This window comes from Rhinopithecus bieti, unplaced genomic scaffold (genome assembly GCF_001698545.2).
Source record: "Rhinopithecus bieti isolate Rb0 unplaced genomic scaffold, ASM169854v2 scaffold_17275, whole genome shotgun sequence".
Classification (NCBI taxonomy): domain Eukaryota; kingdom Metazoa; phylum Chordata; class Mammalia; order Primates; family Cercopithecidae; genus Rhinopithecus; species Rhinopithecus bieti.
In genome coordinates, this window is record NW_016808908.1 from 628999 (window position 1) to 654357 (window position 25359).

Genomic DNA, 25359 nt, shown 5'->3' on the forward strand with positions numbered 1-25359 from the left:
CTGGGAGACACAAAGCCAAATTTATCATGATAAACAGAATAATGTACAAGGAGGGCAATGCCTTTTCGTTTACCAGCCTTTCTCCACCACCGACCTCCTAAACTGGAAACAGCTTACACCCTCCTATACTGAGAAGCCCCAGGCTGTCATAGACTTCATGCAGTCCATCTCTCTGACTCATAACCCTACCTGGCCTGATTGTCAGCAGCTACTTTTAATATTGTTCAATACAGAAGAACGCCAGGAGAATTACTCAGGCAGCCTTACAGTGGTTAGAAAGCAATGCACCTGTTAAGCAATATGCACAGAAGAGGTTCCCAGAAGCAGATCCAAATTGGGATCCAAACCAGGCAGAAGAATTGCAAAACCTGCAGAGGTATCGGGAGGCACCCCTTAATGGAATAAAGGCCGGAGGGAAAAAGGCAACGAATTTGGGAGTGGTCTCAGAGGTACGCCAAAAGGCTGATGAGAGTCCCAGTGAATTTTATGAAAGACTCTGTGAAGCATACCGGCTTTATACACCGTTTGATCCAGAGGCTGTAGGGAATCAATCCATGGTTAATGTGGCATTTGTGGGCCAGGCACAAGGTGACATTAGATGGAAGCTTCAGAAGTTGGAAGGTTTTGAGGCTATGAATATTACTCAGCTTATTCAAGTAGCTACTAAGGTATTTGTTAATCCAGAGGAGGAAGCCGAGAAAGAGGCAAAGCGCAAAGCCAAGGAAAAGGTTGATTTGTTGGCTGCTGCTCTAGTTCAAAGAGAGACTGGTTTTGTGAAAGGATGCAGACATGGTTGTGGTCACAGTAGAGGACAAGCTAGGCCAGGGTTTGAAGGCCAGCCTAGGCTTGAGAGGGATCAATGTGCAAGAATGCAAACAGAAAGGGCATTGGAAGGATGAATGTCCAGAAAGAGAAAAAAGGAAGAAAGCAGCAGCTAGGGACCTGATGCCTGCCCAAGGCCTGCAGCCACTAGCTGTTGTTCTAAAGCTGGATGCCGATCTGGTCAGCTTAGCAGGAGTTGAGGAATATAAGGACTGAGACAGACCGGGGCTCCATCTCTGTAGGCCTCCAGGAGCCCCTGGTCTCTATGAAAGTGGGAGGCCAACAGATGGATTTTATGGTAGATGCAGGTGCTGAACACTTGGTAGTGACACAGCCCGTTGGGCTGCTATCTAAAATCTATGCTACTATAGTTGAGGCAACCAGAGTATCAGAGAAAAGGCCTGTCAATCCAGAAGGTGTGTCATTGGAGGACAAGAAGTCCAACATGAGTTCTTATATCTGCCAAATTGTTCCTGTACCCCTGTTAGGGAGAGACTTACTTCAGAAACTACAAGCACAAATTTCTTTCAGGCCGGAAGGAAACATGACTCTGGATCTAAGCTGACCAAAAGTTATGATGTTAACTCTTACCCTCCCCGAGACTGAGGAATGGAGGCTATACATAAAAGAGACATACAGGCTGTCTGAATTTATGGACAGAATATTGAAAAACTAGTCACTGAAATACCTGAGGTGTGGGCAGAAGACAATCCTCCAGGATTGGTCATAAACCAGGCACCAGTGGTAGTAGAGTTAGTTCCAGGCGCAACTCCAGTACGCATTCCCCAGTACCAGGTGTCTATAGAGGCAGTGTGAGGAATGACCAAGCACATAAATTGGCTACTAGAACATGGGATCATAAAGAAATGCAAGTCACCCTGGAATACTCTGCTCTTAACCAGCGCAAAAACCATCTGGTGGGTTCTGGCCTGTGCAAGACCTATGGGCCATAAATAAAGTTACTGTTACCTTACATGTGGTGGTGCCCAACCCATATACACTGATGAGCCACATTCCTGCTCATGCCGCCTGGTTTACCAGTTTGGACTTAAAAGATGCCTTTTTCTGCCTCAGGCTAGCTCTAATAAGTCAGCTTATTTTTGCATTCCAGTGGGGAGAAATACAATTCGCCTGGACCAGGCTCCCACAAGGGTTCAAAACCTCTCCCACTCTCTTTGAAGAGGCACTAGCATCAGACCTTAAGGCTTTTGTCCCACCAAATGACAAATGTGTATGTTACAATACATTGATGATCGTTTGTTTGTTCGTGGCACCTATCAAGGAAGATTGCTTCCAGGGCACCAAAGATCTTCACCTTCTATGGAAGGCAAGTTACAAAGTATCTCAGGAAAAAGCTCAGGTCTGTGCAAAAAGAGTAAGATATCTAGGTTTCCTAGTAGCCCAAGGGCAGTGCGAACTCGGCAGTGGGCAGAAGGAAGCCGTATGTGCACTCCCCACTCCTGTCACCCGGCGACAAGTAAGGGAGTTTTTAGGGGCAGCAGGCTTTTGCTGTACTTAGATGCCAAACTTTTCACTCATGGCAAAGCCATTGTATGAAGCCACAAAGTGGGGGAGAAAAAGAGTCCCTCCTTTGGGGTAATGAGCAGGAGAAGGCCTTTAATGAGATCAAAGAGGCCTTAAGCCAAGCTTGAGCCCTGGGATTGCCAGACCTGACTAAGCCTTTCTTTCTCTATGTCCATGAAAGAAAAAGAATGACTACAGGAGTTTTAGTTCAAACAGTAGGATCATGGTATCGACCAGTAGCCTATTTGTCAAAGCGGTTAGACCTTGTGGCTCTGGGATGGCCCCCCTGCTTAAAAGCGTTAGCCGCCACTGCCATGCTGGCAGAAAATGCTGGGAAGCTGACACTAGGACAAAAGCTAATAATACGGGTGCCACACACAGTGATCACTTAATGGAGCAAAGAGGGTATCACTGGCTATCTAATCCAAGAATGTTAAGGTATCAAGGGCTCTTATGTGGAAATCCACACATAACTTTAAAAACCACGAATACTCAACCTGGCTACCCTGTTGCCTGTAGAAATGCCCAAATTGCAAGACTGGTTTCCCCAACACTCTTGTGTAGATGTAGTAGATGAGGTGTTCTCAAGCCAGAAAGACTTAAGAGACCAACCCTTTAAGGACCCAGACATTGAGTATTTGACAGATGGAAGCAAGTTTCTATCAGAAGGGGTCTGCGAGCCAGGTTTGCAGTGGTGACTCTAAATTCAGAGGCACAGGCCCTCCCTACCGGGACCTCCGCACAAAAAGGAGAATTAATAGCTCTAACTAAAGCACTATTAGTAGCCAAAGGAAAGACAGTTAACATCTGTACTGACTCAAAGTATGCCTTTGCTACATTACATGCCCATGGAGCCATTTACAAAGAAAGGGGACTCTTAACTGCTGGAGGGAAAGAAATTAAAGAAGAAATCTTACAACTCCTAGACGCTGTGTGGGCTCCAGACAAGGTGGCCATTTTTCACTGTAAAGGACATCAGACAAGAGGTGGCATAGAAGCAAAAGGAAGTAGGACAATCAAGCCATCCTTCTTTCTAATTCCTCTAAAGGAAGGGGAACTCTTAGGATATCCAGTCTATAATGAGAATAAAGGAACTAAAAGGAGCATGATCTCAAAAATAAATACAAATATCAAAAAAGACATAGACATAGGAGACTAGGAAAATAATGAATGGCCTCCTGAAAAAATCATTAAATACTATGGGCCAGCTACCTAGGCACAAAATAGGTCATGGGGATACTGCACCCCAATTTATATGCTCGACCATATCATAAGGTTCTTGAAATAATAACCTATGAAACATCTGGATGCAATTCCACTGAGCTGATGTACACCTGAAAAAAACTTTCCTGCATCCCCTTCTTTGGTCTCTCTTGTCCCTTAATTTTCGCAACATTTCAAGACAGGAGGCCTTGCTAATGTGGCCCCGGGGGTCCCCTCTGCCCACATGTCCTGCTGGATGCTAGGCTCCACCACGGTCACTTGGCATCAGTGCTGAGTTTTAGTTGAAAACCACACTCCTGGCTTTCGCACAGCCCAAAGGATGCCGGAGCTCAGACTGGAAACGCCCGTGCAAGCAGTGGCCAGTGAGGCCTTCCCCAGCAGCATTTTCAGGTTGAAAGGATGATCTGACGAGATCTGGCCCTAAAATGTGAACTCAGGACAGCGATCTGAAACGTAGTTCGCAAAAAAATCAGCAACTAGAATGGGTGCTGGCCACACCCAGGCACAGCGAACTCGGACACCACACTCCCTCCCTGCACAGCACCTGCGGCTCCTCCCCAGCAGCGACACCCACACAGCTGGATCTCTGCCCTCAGCCCCTGGCCGCATGGGACAGTGTCTAGATAGCAAGGCTGAAGGGGGCGGCCTCAGTGCCTTCAGGTCACAAACCGAACTGCCACACTGGGGTCCACGTAGCTCTTCAGGAGGGCAGTCTCGGGCAGGACCTGCTTCCCCCGCCACCGTTGCCTTGAGGGGTTAGGGTCACTGACCTCCAGGGTCCCCGCCGTCACCCGCTGTGAGCCAGGACAAGCCCAGGTCTCACGGGCTGGGGTGAAGAAGCATCTTTTCCTTGTGAATAAAGGAACAGAAAATACTTGGCTATTCTGCCTTGTCACTTATAGAAAAAAAAATCCTTGGCAATTGGAACTGACAAAGAGGCTTTACTTGTCCAAGCTTCAGTCAGGCTTCTGAGTCTTCTGCAGGGCCAGTCTGTGCGCTTCCTTGTAAAATCCAGTCTTAGCAAAAACCCCTTTCCCCTTGGTATCTGATCACCCTCCAAGCCTTATCAGGCTCCTCACCCTCCACCATCCCCGAGTGGTCTATCGCCCTAGCCTGTCTTCAGCAAGAGTCCTGTTAGGTCAGTTTCACCAGAATCTCTTACCCTGATGGCTCCACTTAGTAATTTTCTATTCACAGACCCCCACCCTGCTCCTTGGCTGTGAATTCCCACTGTGCACGCTGTATTCGGAATTGAGCCCAATCTCTCTCCCCCATGTAAGACCCCATTGCAGTGGTCCCTATACCTACCAAGATGGTAGTCTTTACTGTGCTTTAATGAGTATCATTGACTAAGTTTTTCTTTAACAGAAGAACTCCTTGCACATTTCTCTCCTTAAAATCTCTTTCCATAGCCAGCTGAAATGAGCTATTTGAAGGGAGAGATGCTTCCCGCCCCAAGCAGGGGTCAGGAATCTGAACTGTGTGATTTGCACAGATTAGAGTCAGCACCCGAAGCATTTGGAGGCTTGGGGGATTTTTTTTTTTAATTGACAACTAAAATGTTATTTATCGTGTGAGGTAATTAGGTTAGCTAATCATTCTACATTGTCTGTATTCCACAATGTATACATACTTCAAAAGATTACGTTGAACCTCTAAAGCATTTGAATGGGGACTGGCTATGAGGCCCTCCCCATGCAAATGCTTCCCTCAACTCCCAGAACACAGCCAAGGCCTAAGGCCATGGAGCAGAAGAGGCAAACACCAGCAGGTATCTGAAGAGAAGGAGGAAGTGGGGAAGTATACCCGCAAGGCTCTCTGTGCAGCCCTCCCCAGAGCTGAGGGTCAACACCTGGGCTGAGAACTGAGGCTGGGACTGGTAAAGAGGTTTTCTTCTATGCCACCCTCAACCAAGACAATGGAAGAGTCTTGCTTGGGTTCTTAGGCAGATGCCAAGCAGGTCTATGGAAGGAGAGATAAGCTGAAGTTCCAACATGCTTTATTTGAGGACGAGCGCTCACCCAGGAGGAAGAAGAGGTAGGATGGGAGGAGTGCAAGGTTCAAATCTTCTTTGTGCCTCTGTGATCCTTAAAGCATCTCAGCAAGCTGTAGAGATGGTATTAAGGGGAGAGAAAAGGTAGTAAGACAGAAACTTTGAGATGAAGAGAGGAAACATTAATACATGGTCACTCCAATGAAACCCATGACCACTTTTTAAATGTCCTACAGAGTCACTGGGTGAGATAAGTAAGATCACTGTTTCAATACAGAAGATGGGGAAAACTAATAAATGAAGAAGTCTTGGTTTTATTCATTTGCAGGGAGGATTACCAGGGTAGAAATGGGTAAAAATCAGTAAATAACTATTTACTACTGTCTCTGGTGTTTTCTCATAATCAAGCCACTTAAATACCTCCCTACTTTTCCCTCAACTCCCAGAAGAGGAGCCAAAGCTTTGGTACAAGTTTCTTTGTGCTTTTCCACAAGTAGGTAACTAGGAGTATCCCTACTCCAGACTTGTGCCCCTAGAACTAGGCTGGAGCTCAGAGACTTAAAATGACTAGTGGCAGCCGCCTTTCCCAGCTCAGTGATAAGGTCACCCCTGCTAAGCACTGGAGACCAAAGCCCAGGACCATCACTCCCATGGTGACTCCTCCCATAAGCTCTGCCTCAGCTGTGAAAGGCAAGAGGGAAAAGGGGAGTGAGTCTCTTGTTCCTCCTCACCTCGTGGGAGGATCTGCATCTTCAAGGTCCCACCCCAGACAGGGAGGAGAGGGCAGGCCTCAGGCAGGGTGTGGACACAGCTGGTTGACACTCAGCTCAGCTATAGATGGGCTTAGCCACAGTTCGGCTGGCCTTAACCCCAGGTGCCCACCAGCAACTTGGCCCCCTTGCTCTGACCTTCTCACCATTCGCCAGCAGACAGGGGCTGGCAGCCGTCACCTTTCCACAAAGATGTTCAGTTGGAGGAAGGAGAGGAGCCACCAAATGAAAGAGGTACAGGTTAAGCGTCCTTAACCCAAAGATCCAAAATCCAAAATGCTCTGTAACCCAAAACTTTTTTTTTTTTCAGTTGTGTTCTCCCTCTGTCACCCAGGCTGGAGGTCAATGGCATGATCTTGGCTCACTGTAACTTCCGCCTCCTGGGCTCAAGTGATTCTCCTGCCCCAGCCTCCGGAGTAGCTGGGATTACAGGCACCTCCCACCACGCCTAGCTGATTTTGGTATTTTTAGTAGAGATGGGGTTTCACCATGTTGGCCAGGCTGGTCTTGAACTCCTGACCTTAAGTGATCCACCCACCTTGGCCTCCCAAAGTGCTGGGATTACAGACGTGAGCCACCATGCCCCGCCCCAAAACTTTGAGCACCAACATGACAAACAACAAGTAGAAAATACCACACCTGACCACAATCAATACTTTGTTTCATGTACAAAATTATTTAAAATACTGTTTAGAGTTATCTTCAGGCTACATGTATAAGGTATATCTAAAACATGAATGAATTTCATGTTCAGACATGAGACCTACCAAGACACCTCATTATGTATATATGCAAATATCCCAAAGTCTGAAAAAATCCAAAATCTGTAACACTCCTGTCCCAAGCATTTCAGATAAGGAACGCTTAGCCCGTCTTGGGAAACAGCAGCCACTGGATGGAAAGGGGAAGCCAGTGGCAGAGGCCTCAGCCCCTGCCTTCATCCTGAGAATCTTCTGTAACAAAAGCTGCCAGCTTTCAGGGAAGAAAAAGAACTCTGTGGCCTTGACTTAAGCCCAGAGAAACAGGAACTGCCAAACCTTGTTACCCAACAGAACTGACAGGGAGCTGACCTGGCTCCATGGCAAAGCTACAGGAGAGCCTGGAGAGGTTCAGCTCCGGGCCAGCAGAGCCAGGTTGGGTGGGAGGGCTGTCACTGAAGCAAAGTGACACATATCCTAGAAAGAGACACCAGGGGACCATAAGAGCATTCTCTTTTTTAAAAAAAGAAAAATAAAAATGGGCATATATATACAAAATACTGTCAATTTCTTCTGAGCCAACACAGTAGCCACTGCAATGTTTCTGCTTCTTCCAGAGCTTTCCTCCATAGTCTCACATGTACTTCTGGCACAGCCATGATACCAGTCTCTGGGAAGCATATGCCACCTACTCCATGTGGGTCCCATTCCAGTCACCGAAGATGGAAGTGCCTGACCCTCCTTGCCAGTCTTTCCCTGCAGAGTCACTGCACTGGCAGGGAGATGGAGTGGAGCACCTGGTTTTCCTGTCCTATATCTCCTCCCCCTACCCCAGATAATACTGCTTCCTCGGGTGGCCCTCGGGGCAGGTCATCAGGCTTTATGGGCCAGGAGGGTGGTCAGCTTGATCTTCCCATCCATGGAGGCAGTGAGGCAGGTCCCACAGTCCATGGCAGTGCTCCAGTCCACGGTGACCACAGGGGCTCGGTGGCCACCCAGGCTCAAGCAGCTCTCCAGAACCTTCTCATCACCACCCAGCTGCAAGAGGACAAGAAACAGGAGGAGATGTCAACAAACACCACTTACACATACTTGATCCACTTTCAGTGGCCCACCTGAGGATGTGCTTGAGGCCAGGCACACATGCCCACCTTTCTAGAAAGTCTGTTTAACTTCTTGAACCAGGAAATGCTTTCACTTTCCCAAGTACAGCTGGTGCATCTGAAGTGGAAAACAAATCCCTGAGCAGCTCCTTAAAATAAAGCATTTTCTCAGCTGCCTTGAACTTGCTGTGGGCTGGTGCTGCTTGCATGCACACTGGTTATTCTCACTACAGCATCACTTCTCACTACCTGACATGTCATCATGAATCTGCTTTTTGCTTGAAGGTTCACTCCCATATTGGGGAATGCAAGCTGCAGGGGAGTAGGGCCTCAGGCAGCTCTTTCCTGTGGGGGGCCAGCCTGCCACACCCAGAACAGTGCTGGCACAGGGGAGCCTTCAGTTAGTGCAGAAACATGGCTCTCTGAACCCCGGCACTAGCTAGCCAGCGATCCTGTGCGATAGGGCACTAACGGGGAAGGGGAAGCTAGGAGCGAACTGAATTCCTGTCAGTACCACTATGTATAGCAACTGTGAGCGGGAGGCAACGCAGTCTTCAGCCATCATGGAGAAAACATTTACAGAAACCATAAATTACATTGTTTATAGATTATAAAAGTGGGACCTGAAGTTCAATATATTCCTTAAATAATTAGATCTCATTATTCACATTCAAAGAATTCTACAGAGGAAAATCTTTCAACCAACTAATTGGTCATACAGCAAGTCCGACTGCCAATCATATGAACTGATCAGATCAAATGACAAAGGCTGCATGACTAAAAATAAAATACATACACACATATATCCATACAGAGAGCAAAGTACTGAACAGCCTACCAAAAATGCAACAAAAACAAACCTCTGGAGAATAAAATAAGATCAGGCTTGTAAACGGAAGGCGTTTTAGTGTCTCCATTGGGAAATATCGGTTATGAGAAATGATGGAGCTAATTTTGAAGGAAAGGGCAAGGGCAACTGACAGAATCATGCTCCACAGAAAAGAGGAGCCTAACCCACAGCGAGCGCAGGTCCTGCGGTGCGCACTTCAGATTACAGTCTAGGATGCTCCCACTTCCCACCTCAGCAGGGCAGTGCCCCTTGCCTCACTGTGAGCTCTTGCTCACCTCTGCTCATGTGGGGCCCCAAGACCTGCTTTCTTCTCCATCTACCCAACAACTCCTCTTCATCCTCTCCTCCTGGTTCCAAGGCCTCCAATCCACAGCCTCCCACCTCCCGCAAGGACTCAGTCCCCACTGAGACAGCTTTCTTCTCCCTGAGCTGCTCAACTCCACATTGCTCTCCTTTCTTAGTACTGTGTCTCTTTCTGAGTGTGCACCCCAAGAGAGCAGAGATCATATTCTGGATGTTCTTCATACACTCCACAGTGCCTGGTCCAATGCCCAGCACAAAATTGCCATCCAAAACACATGCCCTTGACAGGTCAATGAGCTGTGGCAGCAAGAGCTGCTGAGAATATCCCACCTTGAAGGACTCTGATCCTACACAAACACCACCAGTGGGCAAATAACTGAAAAGTATCACACAGGCTGAGAATGGACCCACTCGACACCAGACACAGAAGCTTAGGCTATGACACAAATCCCCATCATTAGTCTAGGTGACACCAGTAAAACAGAAGACACTTAAAAATACATGAAATAAGCTCTGACTTAAGAGCTAAAACAAACGTGTAAAGGGAGGGACAAAAAACAATGTGGACAACTTACACTGTGGCTTGACAAATTATACCCTCAAATTTCTGTCTCTAACATGGACTGGATGGGTAAAAAATTAAAATAAAATAAAAAGAATGAATAAGACCTGAATAAGACCTACTATTTGATAGCACAACAGGGTGACCATAGTCAATAATAACTGTATATTTTAAAATCAAGAGTGTGATTGAATTGTTTGCAATGCAATGGATAAATGCTTGAGGGGATGAATGCCCCATTCTCCATGATGTGCTTATTTCACATTGCATGTCTGAATCAAAACATCTCATGTTCCCCATAAATATATATACCTATGGATGTACCCACAAAAATTAAAAATTTAAAACTTTTTTTGAAAACCTGGACTGGAATATACTTGACCTACGGGACATTCAATAAATTAATAAATCTATACCAGAGTAGAGTACTAAAATAAACAAAATAAACAACCTAGTTGGGACCTGGTTGGGGGCATGTTCCTCCATCCCGACACTCCCCAACTCTTCTCCCTACTCCTGAGCAATTTCTATAACAGGCTATTCCCAAGGAAAGAAGGCAGAGAAAGGGCAGAATCTGGTCAAAGATGAGCAGAGAGAATGGGGGTCTTATGCCCCGGTCCCATCTTTTCTACCCACCTGAGCTGCAAAGCAGCCCTGGCCAGGCCTGCAGCAAGGAGGCTCTAGGCCAAGCTTGTCCACCCTGCAGCCTGCGGGCCACATGCAGCCCAGGACGGCTTTGAATGAGGCCCAACACAAATTTGTGTTGTAAGTACATTATGAGATTTTTTTTGCAATTTTTTTTTTTAGCTCAACAGCTATCACTAGTGTATTTTATGTGTGGCCCAAGACAATTCTTCTTCCAACATGGCCCGGGGAAGGCAAAGGATTGGACACCCCCACTCTAGGCGCTGCCTATCGTTTGTCAAAGGCATCTCCACAGTCATGCAGCTCGGGGACAGAGGGCCACGCTCAGCAGACATGGCCCAGACCTCCAGGGAGGAATCTCTGCCCACCACGATACCACCACCTCCCACCCCCAACCACCAGTTACCTTGTAGATGATGCCGCCTGTGGCAGAACATGTCAGCATGTAATTGCCCTCCGAGTCAAAAGCGAAGAGTCGGCCCCTGGGGACTTGAACCTGCTTGTAGCCGCTGTATCCAGATAGCACAAAGGGGCCTGTGGCGTCTGAGGGCAGGCTGTACTCGGATACCTTGAGGCCACTCTTGTGGATGTTCCACTGGATGAACTGCAGTCACAGGGCACAAGCAGGGTGCTCTCAGCAGAGTCGGCCAATGCAGGCCTCAAGGAAGAGCAAGAACCCACCCCAGAGCAGAGGCTGGAGAGGGCGGCCCACCTCCCCTAGCCACAATGCTGACATCCTTGAAGAGCCTTTCAAGTGCCAGAGGCAGAAAAGCAGGTGACAGGTCTACAAGTCCTATCTCTGGCCAACATGACTTAAGCATTTTTTAGGGAAGAAAATCTAGAAAAAGAGGCAGCAACCTCACATCAAAGTTCAACCCTTCTCTTTCCCTCTGGCCTGACCCTAGGAGAGGAAAAGGGACAGCAAGTGGCTTTGCTTGGATTCCTGGTCTCTCAAGCAGAAGGAATGCTTCAAGTTACCTATTATTATTATTATTATTATTATTATTATTATTATTATCATCATCATCATCATCATCAGAGTTAGAACCCAGCTAGATTTTTCTGTCCTAGGAACAAGGTACAGAGGACACATTCCACATATATTTCCAGTGTTTCAGGCATACAATCAATGGAACACTGGGCGATGCCATTATAAACTCAGCTCCTTACCACAGCAGACATCATCCCTTAGCCTACCCCATGGACAGGTTACTTGGCTGTGACCACCTCTTCACTGAGCATCCCACATAAGAAGGAAGTCGAGCTTTAATGTAAAAGTCCCTTCCCAAACTTTTCAAATGAAGAATTTATTTTGTAGTTACTCCTTTCAAGAGATAAAAAGACAGTGTCCAATCCAAAAGGTCCAGGCACGCACACATGGAAATGGCGTCCTTCTCCCACCTCTGCCCCTGCCAGCTCCCCTTCTGATGTGGTCACTATTCCTAGTTCCTAACCCTCCACAGAGGGAATCTACCAAGGGCATTTACTTTTCCTTTTTTTCTGGCTTCCTTCTTACATCTCTGGGCTCTGCTGGGGTCTGTAGGCATCTAAGAAGCTGTCCCCAGCCACTTAACAAACTCTACACATCCATGAGTGGTCCTGGGACCACTCATTACCAAGCCCATCAAAGCAAACTCAGCCCTAAATCCAGACCCCACAGATCCATCTATGGTAAGATGAGTAATTTTTGATATTTCCTTTCATAAGGATAGCCAGCTCCCGCTGAACTCACTAAAACCTCACAAAGATTGTAAGACGAATTACTAGTTTATCCCTATTCTACAGATAACAAAGCTACAAAAAGAGGCCCCAGGTGGCAGAGCTAATAACAAGTATGACCACAACCTGCAGCCGGCCCACATGTCATCCCAGTGCTCTCTTATCTGAATCCTGTGGCTGCCTACCTTCCCGTCCTCGCCGATGCTGTACACAGTGTTCTCATCATAGCTGAACTCCACAGAGTAGACCTCCCCGTAGTGGGCCCTCCAGCTCATCGCGCACTCGTGCTGCTGCATGTCTGAGGCAATGAGACACCATCACTCACATCCTGGCCAGGGCTCTGAAGAAGGCATCTGCCTGCAGCAGGAGGCCCCCTCACCCTCTACTCAGGCTGACAGCTGTTCTGAGGCCAAGGGCAGGCACCCAGGACCCAGTGAGCACCATAAAGCTGACCCTGCCCAAGATGTCAGGCTGCTTCTGAGCCTCAGAGGTGGCTTCTTTCACCAGGTCAGAAGCAAGGCTCAGGACTCCCTGAGGGGACCTCATCTGGACAGCCCTAAGTCTAGCAAGACACCCAAGAAACTGCCCTCTGTAACTTCCCCATGGGCGCCCTGGGAATCCCCTAAAGATACAGTTGCCTTTCCCCAGCCCAGGCTCTGGGGATGTCTCCCGGGGACAGAACCCAACCTGAGGATTTGTACACAGCATGCCAGGTGATTCTGATGTACGCCTCTGGTTAAGGAGCACTGTTCTGATGCTTTTGAGAATGAACTACCCACAGCAAGTGGGTAGGACGGCAGTACTCTTGTGTGCCCTCCTGTATTTCACATGGGTGACAAGGACTCAGATGGAACAACTCAAGACTCAAGGACCGCTGAGCTCCACCCCCTCCCACGTCTATTATGGTGGGTGTTTTGAAAACGCTGACCAAAGTTAAGCTCTAGTACATGCATCTGAAGTCAGGGTTTTGCAAAAGCCTCTGGCCCAGCTGGCAAAAAAAATCCAACATTGGCAAAAAAAAAAATGCCTGGGACATCTAAGGAGATACCAAGGATTGCTATGAGCACACTTGCATACCAAACAGCCGGATGACGCCATCAGCTGCCCCTGTGACCAGCAGGTTCCCGTTGTGATTGAAGGCTGTACAGTTGATAGCAATGGGTTCTGGATCCAGGGAGAACTGGAGCTATTGAAACAAAACAAAAATGCCAGTAGCAGATCTTCACTGAGCCCAGGCATGCTGCTTATTCCAGTGCAGACAGGTGCCCCAGACTGGGTTTTCCACCAGCTCCTCCCTTATGTAATCTGGAAATGTAGATCTGAGCCTTTGCCAAAGTGCTGTGCCAGTGACCTTCTGTGCTCTTTTGAGAACAAGGTCTCTGTGCCTATTCTGTTTTCCATAGATAGATAATAATCCATGCTTGCTCCATTATAAAATAAATAATACATTATCTTAGCAGCCTACACTTCACCAGAATGCATTCCAAGCAAATTCTCATTGAAAAATCTTATTGCTCTCAGAAAATAACACTTCATCAATCACCTTTGATGACAGACAACACTAATAAACCTGCCCTATGGCTCCCCACAGAAACACTTAGAAATGTAGTAGCAAACAAAACCACCTCATAGAACATAAGGTCTAACATAACGTAATGAATGAACATTATCATTTCAAACAATATGGAACCCTGGGAACCCTAAATAATCCTCCTGAAATTAAAAATGCAAGATAGAATGTTATCTAAAATACACACAGAGTACTGAGCTAGCAAATAAAAGAATCCTCTAGGGCCAAAACTAAGACAAAGCAAGAATGCAGAGAACTAGCGCACTCCAAAGCTGCCTTTCATTATGGGGCATTAATCAGATCCAGGTGACTCAAGTTCCCATTCTGCTTCCCATGAAGAGCTCAGGAGCCTGGAGACAACAATGTGTGACCTGCCCAAGGTCAGGCGATAAGAAACCGCACATATGTAACAAACCTGCACGTTGTGCACATGTACCCTAGAACTTCAAGTATAATCAAAAAAAAAAAAAGAAAAAGAAAAAAGAAAAGAAAAAAGAAACTGTCACACAGAGCTGGGACTCCAAAGAGCTATACCTTCAGTGCAGGAATGAACTAGAAATAAACCTACTTCACAGAAAGGGATAACAAGAAAACTTACCTCCCTGCAAATTCATAACCACAAACTAGCCCTGACATGGGAGGAACCTGGCAAAAACTAATGTAAATCCAAAGAAATGCACCTCCAACCCAAACTTCAAAATATTCTCAGAGATACTAGCCCAAGAAACACCATGATCACAATTCATAAGAAACAGGAAAATAAGACAAAAGGAGCCAGCACCCACAGAAACAGAGCAGAATTAGACCCACAAACTTCAGACATTAGATTTATAACGCACAACATACAAGCACATTCAATTGTTCAACAAAATAACATAAGGAATTGAAAATATGGGTAAAAATGAGAGACTATAAACACAACAAAGCAGGTTTTAAAAAATGAAGCTGAGCTTCTAAAAATGAGAAATACAATAACTTAAATTACCATCCTTATAAATAGATGAAACATAAAACTAGGTATAGTATAGTAAAGGAAAGATTAGCAAACTGATAGATCTGAAGAAACTCTTATCAAGAATGCCGCCAAGTGAAACAAAAAAGAGGAAGAGGCAAGTGCCAACACATATGGAATGGGAGGTCCAGAAGGCAAGAGATGATCAGAGAACCGCAATATTGGAAAAAATGATGACTGAGAATTTTCCAGAATTGAACAAAGACATAAATCCTCTGATTCAGAAAACAAATCCCAAGCAGAACTTTAAAAAAAATAAATTTTAAAACTTAAAAACCAGAAAATCCAGACCCAGAGAGCCAGAGAAGAAGATTTTAAAAGCAAACAGAGAGAAAAGACAACGAAGGAATGCCAGTTACATGGAGAGGTAATGTCCCGGTCTCAGCAAAGGCAGCCAGAGGATGAGGCAAGTCACAAGGTTAGGGAAGCAGTGTTCAGCCTGGAATACAAGAAGCTATTCTAGAAAAACACATATACTGTGGTTCCATTTATATGGAGTCAGAAAACCCACAAAACAAAAATTTGGTTGTTTAGGGATATGTAATAACATGGTAAAGTAATTTTTAAAATGTAAGGCAGGTCGAGCACAGTGGCTCATGCCTGTAATCCTAGCACTTTGGGAGGCTGAGGTGGGTGGATCACCTGAGGTCAGGAGTTCGAGACTGGCCAACATGGTGAAATCCATTTCTACTAAAAATACAAAAAATTAGCTGGATGTGGTGTTGGGCGCCTGTAATCCCAGCTACTTGGGAGGTTGAGGCAGAAGAATTGCTTACACTCAGGAGGTGGAGGTTGTGGTGAGCCGAGATTGTGCTACTGCACTCCAGCCTGGGTGACAGAGCAAGACTCTGTCTCAAAAAGAAAAAAAAAAGTAAGGCAACAGTATGACAAAATTCAAAACAGGTTCTCTCTGGAAGAGAAAAAGACCAAGATTGGGAAGAGCTACACAAGAGCTAAAAAGTATTGGTGATGCTCTCTATAAACTGCGATGGGTCTACGGGTGCTCACTGTACTGCTTTTCTTCTCATTATACTATACCCCTATGATTTCAATATGCTTTTGTATGTATTCAATGTTTAATTAAAACCTTGACAATCACAAGTAAACACATAATTACAAATTGTAATGAGAGCTTTGGAGGAAAATACAAGATGCTACGAACTAAGAGGAATTGAATTAAACCAGTGGAGAGGACAGTGGGCAGAGAGGGGCACAAGCGATAGGTCTAGAGTATGTCCCTGGAAATGCAGCGAAGTGGTCAGACTGGAAACACACTGGCAGCATTTGCTTACGGACTGACTGTGTGAGCAGAGGGAAAAGGACAGGTCTGGGAAGAACCCCAATTTTTGTTTTTTGTTTTGTTTTTTTTGAGACAGGGTCTCACTCTGTCACCCAGGCTGGAATGCAGTGGCACCACATCAGCTCACTGCAGCCTCCACCTCCCAGGCTCAAGCAATCCTCCTGCCTCAGCCTGCCAAGTAAGTGAGCACCACCACACCCAGTTAATTTTTAAATTTTTTGTAGAGACAAGGGCTCACTACATTGCCCAGGCTGGACTTGAACTTCTGGCCTCAAGCAATCTACCTGCCTCAGCTTCCCAAAGTGCTGGGATTACAGGCATGAGCAACTGCACCTGGCCAAGATCCCAAATTTCTAGATGAGGCACATTTGCCAAAGTAAGGAAAATTATGAGGGGAGGGATGGATGTGGCAAGGGGTGGAGGTCAAGAATTCGGGTGTGACCCTGACAGGCCTGAGAGGTCTGAGAGACCCAAAGGGAACACAGAGCACTTCTACAGGCAGATGCAGAACAGAACAAACTGAACATCTGGAACAGGAACCAACTGAAAGTAGGAGCCTCGAGTTTCCAGCAGCATTAGGAAACAATGTGTTCAACATAAAGGCCGTATGACTTGTGAGCAGTGAAACAAATCATTTTAATAAGAAGTAGCACTGCCTTGGAAGGTGAGTTTAGCATCATTCAGTCTCTCTGGGGCTCAGGGTGGCAGCTGCAGCATCTATTACTGTCTTGAAGGAAGGGGTCCTCGGCTCCAAGGTGGGGCCCAGGTCCCCTGGGAGCAAGTTCACAGGCTGTCTGGTCACCTCGCTTCTTATGAATCTGCCTGTGTCCTTGATACTGCTGGCTGCTGCTGCTATAATTCTCATACAATTCTAAGTTAACAGGATGTCAGAGGGAGACATGAGTCCTCTCCTAAAAAATCAACCACAGGGGCCCTCTGGTAGGTTCTGTGTGACTCCTAAGTTTGTAGCACAATTCTGAATGACATGTCACTAACAATCTGCCCAGTTGGAGTACACTACTTTTCAACACTTAAAATTTTATTAAAAATCTGAGGAGACCAAAGCAAAAAGAGGGAAGAGGCTCTTCAGAAACCCAAGGGAATGCAGAGAGTGTGCCTGGCTCGAGAGAGAGCCATAGGGCAGGCCCGTACCTGCTGCTTCATGGTTTTTGTGTCCCACAGCAGCAGCCTGCCAGGAACCTGGTTCATGCCCTTGCTGCCGATGTCTGGTACTAAGAAGTCCACCTGGGAAGTGAGGCTCGGAGCTGCAGCCGAACAGACGAAAGAGGCCCCGTTGGGGCTGCACGCAAGGGACAGGATTCTGCAACACACATGGGCCTGGGTCAGACCCTCCACCTGCCCACAGAGGGAGGGTGCACTTTGGTCCTGAGGCTGGATCCTGCACAGGAGATGGGGCACAAGGCTCGGGAAAGGCCTAGCCCCGCAGACCACACTTGGCAGCCTGCGGCCTTGATGGTGGGGGGTGGGTTCCAGCTCACCTGGGCATGTCCTCGTTGATACTGATTTCACAGAGATTCTTCTTGGCTTCCGTGTCATAGAGACGCACCGTCCCCACACCACTGCCCAGCAAGAGCTGGAACGACAAGGGGCGGGAGGTGGGAAGGATAGCATGGAGTGAGGCCAAGTCAGGGAGGATCTCCAGAGGGGGCGAGGCTGGGCAGGCTGTGGGGGTGAGGCCCCTCCTCTATGCATCCAGGCAGTTCGGGGGAAATCTGGCTACAATGAGCCTCATTTTAAAATTAAAGAAAGACATGAGAGCTGACCTTGAACTTCTAAGCAAAACCACAAAAAGTATCTGTGGTATGGGAGAGACGTGTCACCTTGGACACATCTGGAAATGTTCCGGCTGGTGAATGAGGCCCTCTGATCCTCCCTTTCTTCAGTTTGAAACGCCAGCTGTTGGAACCCTTCCTTCCCACTCTTGGTCTGCCCAGCACCCCTCCCAGCATACTGGCTTCAGCTGCCATGGGGCCTGGGTGACTCCCATTTGCCTTTTCAGGGGACAGCTCTGGCTCTGGGTCTATAAAGACCTCCAGAAAAAAAATAAAAGGGGCTATCCTTGCATTCAGGAACTTGTGACTTATTTGGTGAAAAGCTTCAAAAATAATAATAGTGCCAGAGGAAAGTGCCAGAAGCAGCCCAGGTCTGACGGTGTCTCCCAGGAATATTAGGTAGAGTGTGACCTTGGCGTTCACTTGGCAAACTGGCGCTGGCACAGGGCAAGCCCTGAGGTCCTCATCCATGAGGATAATCCCTTCAGCTGCCAAAATTACAGAAAACAGGGTTTGCATCTTGGGCTATGTGGTATGATCCCCACAAATGAAGTAAAAGAAAAAACAGCAAGTCAGTCTTACCTCCTTAACTACAAGTCCTATCTCAAATACAAAATCCAGAAGGAAGAACACTGTACTATTCCTGGGGACAGTAACACCCATGGGAACCACGAAATAGAACACCAGCCCCTCACCAGCGGAAGCCACTTCCCATGGGGCCTGGCACGGGAGGGCGCCCACTGAAACTGCAGCTGGAAACACAGACAGATGGGCGGACGGCAGTCTGGCAGGTAGTCGCCAGGGCACACCACCACAGACAGGAAGAAGCCGTGTGTTCCAGGCCCCCTGCAGCTCATTTCAATCTGTCAATGTGGTAACCTCACTGCCTTCCCACAACAGGAGCCTTCTGGCCAGTCTTGGATGTGTGTCCCTGAATCCCCAGTAATCAAAAGAAGGGAGGAGAACTGGCTTGGCTGTCTTGACTCAGCCGGTGGAGAACCCTGGGGAATTCCTCCACTGAGCCAGCAAAGCAGGGCCCATAGACCACCATTACTCACCAGTCTGTCCCGTTTGGTGGCCCATTCCAAAGACAGCAGCGGCGATTTGGAAATGGAAGACGCTTTGGTCTGCATGATGGGGTTGAAGGACCACACTTTGATGACCCCATCTACATCTAAGCTGGCGACTCTCCTCCCAGAGCAATCCACTCTGAGGTGAGAGAAAAGGGAGGCCTGTCAGCTGGCTTCTCAGTCCCCATCCTCTTCCGCTAATGCCAAGATGATCGCTTTCCTGACTTCCTTACCGTTTTTAAAAAACAATCCCTAGAGGTCTACATTCAAAGGACTGGTATAGACTATTTCCAGAAATATTCATTCGTTTGTTTAAGAAACACTTAAGTGCCAACCATGTGCGGAGCTTTTGGTCAACTCTGGGCAAACAGCAGTGAGCAAGAGTTGCAGGGCCCTGCCCTGGGGCCACTTGCAGTCTCTGGAGATTTAGAGCCTCCAGACTCACATTCCAGAACAGCCCAAGGGCCCCAAGAGCTGTCAGGGCTGTCAAAACAAGAAACCCACCTACCAGCTGAAAATTATGCCTCACTAGGGTTTGTTCTTGAAAGGTTTTTACTGTGCTTAAGTAAACTTACAAACGGTAAATTACAAATTAGGTATTTACCTAAAAGTACCAACATAAAGCAAATTAAAATTGAGTGAGTTTGGGGGGCTAAAGTAGGGTAAATTGTTCCTAAAACTGAGAAAAACACAATTAGAAAGGGCAGAGAGGCCGGGTGTGGTGGCTTATGCCTGTAATCCCAGCATTTTGGGAGGCTGAGATGGGCAGATCACTTGAAGTCGGGAAGTTCAAGACCAGGTTGGCCAACGTGGTGAAACCCTGTCTCTACTACAAATATAAAAATTAGATGGGTGTGGTGGCAGGCATCTGTAGTCCTAGCTACTTGGGAGGCTGAGGCACAAGAATCGCTTGAGCCTGGGAGGGCAAGGTTGCAGTGAGCCAAGATCGTGCCATTGCACTCCAGACTAGGCAAGAGAGCAAGACTCTGTCTCAAAAAAAAAAAAAAAAAAAAAACAAAGGGCAGATGGGCTGACCAGTCCACTGGCAGCTCCAAGCAACTCCCATGATTCTTCAGCCATGACTGTGGCCCTTGTCCAAGCCCCCATTCTCTGCCATCTCCTGCTGGCCGCTGCTTGAAAATCTGAGCTTCCCAGGGTTTCCTTGGCCCCAGGCCCAACCCACCTGCAGTGCATAATGGACGAGTGGTGTTCCCCGTACTCCTCCTGTCCCAGCACAATAAAGGGCTGCTCAGGGCGGACTCCTCCACCCTCAGGGCCTGCCGAGGATGCCCGAGTCAGTGGCTCCACTGGCTCCGTGTGGAGCTCTGGGCAGGGCTCAGCCTCTGGGCCGCTGGCTTCTGGTTTCTTCTCTGCACACTGTCACAAGCAGGGCGGGGACAAGTCAGCCAGGAAAAGGTCCCCCACACCAGGGCATACACCACAGGGGGACTAGGCCTAGGCCGCAGCATTTTGCGGGTCTCTTGGTAATTAGAGTGGAGAGGAGAGCTCTGACCTGCGAGGGTACTGCTTAACTCATCCCGGGAGGGTGCAGGGCCTGCCCCCTGACAGCCCCTTCCTGGAGACTTCGCTCCACACAGGCCCTGCTGAAGGAAAGGGGGCTGTGGCCTCTCTGTGACACAGCTGATGGGACCCAGGACACACATCTGCCGTGACAACAGGCCAGGGGGAGGATGCGTGGTGCAGGCCACACACCGCACTGAGCATTTTACAGATTTCTCTCATTTAGTCCTCCTCGAACAAAGATGCTATTATTTTCCCCATTTTACAGCTGTGGAAACTAAAAGACTGAAAGAGAAGCCAAATATCTTGCCCAAAGTCATACGGCTGGCAAGGGGGAGAAACTGGATGTGAAGCTGGGTGGGTGACAGGTAAGCCCGGCCCCTTTCCAGTGCACCCCTAGGCCCACCAGCCCTCCTGGGAGGTGGGCACTGAGAAACTAAGAAACAGACACAACTGGCCAGTAAGAAAGACAGAGACCCAAGGGCCGCTGGGGGTTCAAGGCTGCCCCGTCTCTGCGTCCCTGGGGCAGCAGGTGTTGGCTACCATCTGGTGCTCACCTAGACACAATCCAGGCTGGGGGCATCGGCCAGGGCACTCTCTATTAGCCCTGGGGTCCAGATGCTCCTGCAAGTGCTTCCTCAGAGAGGCCGGAGGAGGAGTTCAACAATAAAAAATAATAACAGAGGAACTTCAGACCTTATGGGGCTGTGGCTGGCCCCCAAGTGCATCTTGAATCCTGAAATGCCAGAACTTATAATCTGAGTCTTAAGGTTCCGTTGTTACCACAGTAGCAGGCTGTTAATGAGGAAATGCCTTTAAAACAGGCAAATAGCCTCAATTATGAGATAAATGGTCAAGAAGGTGACTTGAGCAAGAGAACCAGTAAATACCTTAGACTTTGCCATCGATCAGGAGTATCTGGCAGAAACAGAAGGAGCTGTAATGCCACAAAGAGCAGGCCATGGCCCACACTGGCCAATGAGGGGAGTCCCCAGAGCCCCGGGCTCAGCACAGAAGGGCCTGAGCCACAGCCTCCCACTGTGTGGGCACATGGCCCTCAGTGCAGCAATGCAGGCAGCTGGGCCTCAGGCAGCACAGGAGAAAGGAATCCTGTGACCAAGCAAGTCTGAGTGACTGGGTGAACCGAGGGAACCAGGTCTCCAGGAGCCCAGGACAGGCTGCTAAGCACAATTAACCTAAGGGAAGGATGAGTACGCAAAGGTTCCCAAGCCAGCTTAATCACAGAAGTCATCTTCTGGGAGCACTTCCAGAGGCCTGCATTTTCTGGCCCCTACTTAAGGAAATGCAGCATGGGAGAAATGGACCACAGAAGAGCCAGGCAAATGATGAACCCAAATAACCAAAATACAAGCCATTAAAACCAATTAGGCAAAAGCACACTCTGCACAGCAGCAGACTCAGAGGAGAGAGAAGAGGAGGCCTCCACATTGCTCCTCAGTAGCTGCATGAGTGTCCCCAGGAGTGTTCAGGACAACCCCATACCTGGGAAGTGGTTGTGGAGAAAAGTTCCTTCCTCTCCTTGCCGTGGTCCTGCAGGCGCCGCTGCCGGTGCTGTGACCAGCCGGACTCCCCAGTGGCCAGCCCGCTGAGGAGGCTCTTCCCATCCTTGGCTCCTGACATCGGGTCCTTTCCCTTGGTGCCCTAGAGGAAAAGAAGCTGGCTGTGAAGTCTCTTCCCATCTGCCCAGGTCATGATAAGCATGCCAGGAAAGCAGCAAGAACCAGGGAGTGCCTTCTCTACCCTACAGCTCCCAGGTAAGGTCAGCCCTGGGCGGGCGGGGGGCGGGGAGGCAGTGGGCAGGAGGGGACACGGTGGAGGGAGGCAGTGGGCAGGACAGGGGTGCGGTGGGGGGGCACAGTGGGTTGGGGGCAGGTGGTTAAAATGGTGTTGGTTTAGCTAGGTAGGTAAGGTCATAGTCAGCCCCTGCTATGACCTCCTTCTTTCTGTCCTCTACCTGTTAAGAGGACAGGTCACCTGCAATCCTCATCCTGCGGTATCTCTCATCTGGAGGGAGATGTCACCTTGATCTAATCGGAACAATTTAGTCTAGTTGAAGGGGAAGAGCCAGCACTTACTAAGTGATGACTAAGGAAGGCCGGGGCCTATGCTTGGTGTTATACACATTTACAAGCAACAATATTTTTGGGCAATCTAAAAATTATTTATGCAACAAGCAATCGCCTCTGGAGGGAAATGGAACACAGTACCCTCTCTTGTTTTGGGCCAAGTGTGGACTAAAGCAGCTAATATTAACAAATACTGAGATGTTTAAAAGTGATTACTAAAAAACCAGAAATTCTTAACAGAAATTGTTGAAAACCCAAGGAACATTAAAGAAAGATAAATTGGACAGGAAATAAACTGGTATTTTCTGGCTCCTTTTCATAACAAGAGTGATAGGGTCAACTAAGTTATAACAAGAGGGAATGAATTTGATCATCCCCACCCCACGCATATAGAGAGAAGAAGTCTCTATTCTTAATCTAGAAACTCTTAAAAGGAGCTGCCACCCCGCACCTTTCCAGATTGTTGGACAGGGCTCTCTTTTTCCAGGTTTATACCCACAAATTGTGATGTTCAAACACCCTCACCCTCATTTTTTACACTTTTAGCCAAGAGATGAATGCAAACAGCCACTCAGGTTTGAGACCAGTCTTCTTGAGAAACCATTTCTACACAAGCCCTAAGTGAAGAGAAGAAACTCAATCCAAGTCTACCTACTGCTTTCCAGTTTTTCTACTTCTGATTTTTTATGTCAACAGTAAACAATTTAAAATGATTAACATGGAGTCCTTGGAATCCTGCAGCCATGTGAACAGTTAAGAAAGAAAATTTTAAAGGACTATTAGCTTACCTGGAACCAAACCATGGCTAACCTGCAGGGTATTTGCTATTTTTGGCCTGTTTATAAACTTCAGGTACTTCCATGAACAAAGAAAGGATGGTAAATCTGTCTCAATCAGCCATAAACACATTTAATTCCAAGTATTAGAACTGTGTCAATAACAATTGTGTATGGGTCCTGGGAGGACAAAAGCCACGGAGAGGTAATGTCCACTCCTCAGAGAGTTTCAGAGAGATGGAGTGGGGAGGTGGCCTGTTGGAGTTGGCTGTCAAGGCTAAGGTCTGGGGAGGTGGTAGGCAGTTGCGTCGTGTCCTGTTTCAAGACAAGGCTCTGAAACTCCCATAGAACAAATCACTGAAAATGCAAACACCGAGCATCACAGTCCAGAAGGTGCCACATTTTGCGCTGCTACATGTATGCCACACTGTACGTGGGCCACAGGGGGACTCTGCCTTGGAAACAAAGGTGGGAACTGTTACAGAGGGAGACAGGCACTTTGTGGGCCCCTTCCTGCCTTATTCAGCCCCTCCACTGGATAAATGGTGTCTTTTCCTTTTTCAGCAACAGTAAAGAGTGCTCAATTCAATTGGTGAATATTGATGGAAGGAGGCGGTTTCGAATTCCTCTCGCTGATTTGAAAGCCACTTGTAACACTTCCCCAGCAAGAGCAAACAATAAAACACTGAGAAGTACAAAGGTAATACTTCCTTCACAAGTCAAGATAGCAAGGAAGGCGTCTGGTACAGAGAAGAAGAACTGCCTTTACAATGATAGGGCAGTTTATGCCAAGAGAGTGATGGACCTAAGCATGACCTATCAGATTTTGCTTAAAGAAGAGGAGAGGTTCTCCTCTCTCCTTAAATCTATGTTAGTCACTGAAGAAGAAGAATAAAAGGTAGTAATATATTAAAAGCTGGTGAATGCGGTTGTCCACAAAACTTTTTAATAAGTAAGTGAAGGCCAATTTGTGTCTAGCCACAAATGTACATAACAAGTGAAGGTTTACTGGCAACTGTTAATTTTTCAGAAATAAAAAGCTAAAAAAAAAAAAAAAAAGCAAGACAAAACAAAGGAAAAAGGGGTAAAGTCACAAGGCAATGTAAGTCATTACCTTCAAACAAATCCATACAATTATGGCCAAGCACTTGCGTATGGGTAAAGAGCTGCAGAGAATGAAAGACGTCAGCAGAACTGTGTACTCTCTAGACAATGACACTTGCACACAGAGAAGCTCGCACCCTTCTGGAAGCTTCTTCTACTATGACTCTACCTTACACATCTTTGTAACCTTAGCACCCAGCACCACACCCGCATAAGCTGGGCACTCATTCATGACTGGCTAAATAGACAAATGGATGGACTGATGGACAGATGAAATAACTGTTAATTGAAAGTTTTCTTTCATTTTAAGTGCAACCCTCATAATAGTCTTTAACTGCTGGCTTCAAATAATAGAACATCCCAATAGTCTAAAGTATATTCTGTCATAATCTACCTGACTCCTGCAGTTCAAGAGAGACACGGTAACCTCTGTCTTATCATTTGATCTTCTCACTCTGGAGACAGACATAAGTTGATACCCATTAATTTCCGGTGGACTGAGTAGGTCAGGAGGGATTCCAGAGCCTCACAGAGCTTACTAGGATGGCAGCCATCCAGACGGAGCAGGAAACAAGTTCCAGTAATTTGGTCTCACCTGAAGCTAAACAAAGTTACCCAGAAAACGGGCCCTCATAACACAGAAATCCCAGAATGAAAGACAGGCTTTCCCCTTCCTGTCAAGATCCTTGGGAAAAACCTTCAGGGCAGTGGTTATGACCACTTACTTCTCAGTAACTGGGAGGTAATTTGACACTAATAAGAGTCACAAACACAGAAGTTTGTGGATGCTTTGCTTGCCTTACATTACAGCCGATTAAAGGGTATCTGTATAATGAGGTAATTTCCACGGCTCACCAAGTGGGTGTAAAAGGAGCAGAATTATCGCTGGCGGGAAGGATGGAGTACAAACTAC

General features: G+C 47.4%; 2 protein-coding genes across 3 annotated transcripts in view; one reads left to right on the forward strand and one right to left on the reverse strand.

Moving 5' to 3' along the window:
* Positions 1–5552: 5552 nt before the first annotated feature.
* The window catches only part of WDR91 (WD repeat domain 91), a 30085-nt gene continuing 10278 nt past the window's right edge, over positions 5553–25359 (reverse strand). The window contains exons 7-15 of the mRNA XM_017887732.1: positions 21983–22141; positions 20142–20335; positions 18947–19097; positions 17595–17689; positions 17248–17416; positions 13291–13399; positions 12399–12511; positions 10901–11098; positions 5553–8069 (exon numbers count right to left, since the gene is read on the reverse strand). Coding sequence (XP_017743221.1) covers positions 7905–8069; positions 10901–11098; positions 12399–12511; positions 13291–13399; positions 17248–17416; positions 17595–17689; positions 18947–19097; positions 20142–20335; positions 21983–22141 — 1353 coding nt within the window. The 3' untranslated portion in view covers positions 5553–7904. The remainder of the gene's footprint in view (positions 8070–10900; positions 11099–12398; positions 12512–13290; positions 13400–17247; positions 17417–17594; positions 17690–18946; positions 19098–20141; positions 20336–21982; positions 22142–25359) is intronic.
* Positions 20342–24299, forward strand: LOC108539207 (uncharacterized). 2 transcript variants are annotated; one of them, XR_001888302.1, is made up of 3 exons: positions 20342–20847; positions 22146–22254; positions 23907–24299. XR_001888302.1 is itself a non-coding variant. In XM_017887733.1 (2 exons), the coding sequence occupies exons 1-2, from the start codon at positions 23758–23760 to the stop codon at positions 24235–24237; spliced, it is 384 nt and encodes a 127-aa protein (XP_017743222.1). In that variant the 5' UTR covers positions 22513–23757; the 3' UTR covers positions 24238–24299. The 2 variants fall into 2 exon arrangements, 1 of the variants encoding a protein (XP_017743222.1); XM_017887733.1 differs by lacking the exons at positions 20342–20847; positions 22146–22254 and adding an exon at positions 22513–23810.

Excerpts from the sequence above, each read along its gene's own strand:
- LOC108539207 (XM_017887733.1), top strand. The coding sequence starts at position 23,758 with ATGTATGCCACACTGTACGTGGGCCACAGGGGGACTCTGCCTTGGAAA. Across the intron at positions 23,811-23,906 it reads ACTCTGCCTTGGAAACAAAG|CAACAGTAAAGAGTGCTCAA; the intron begins GTGGGAACTGTT and ends TTCCTTTTTCAG.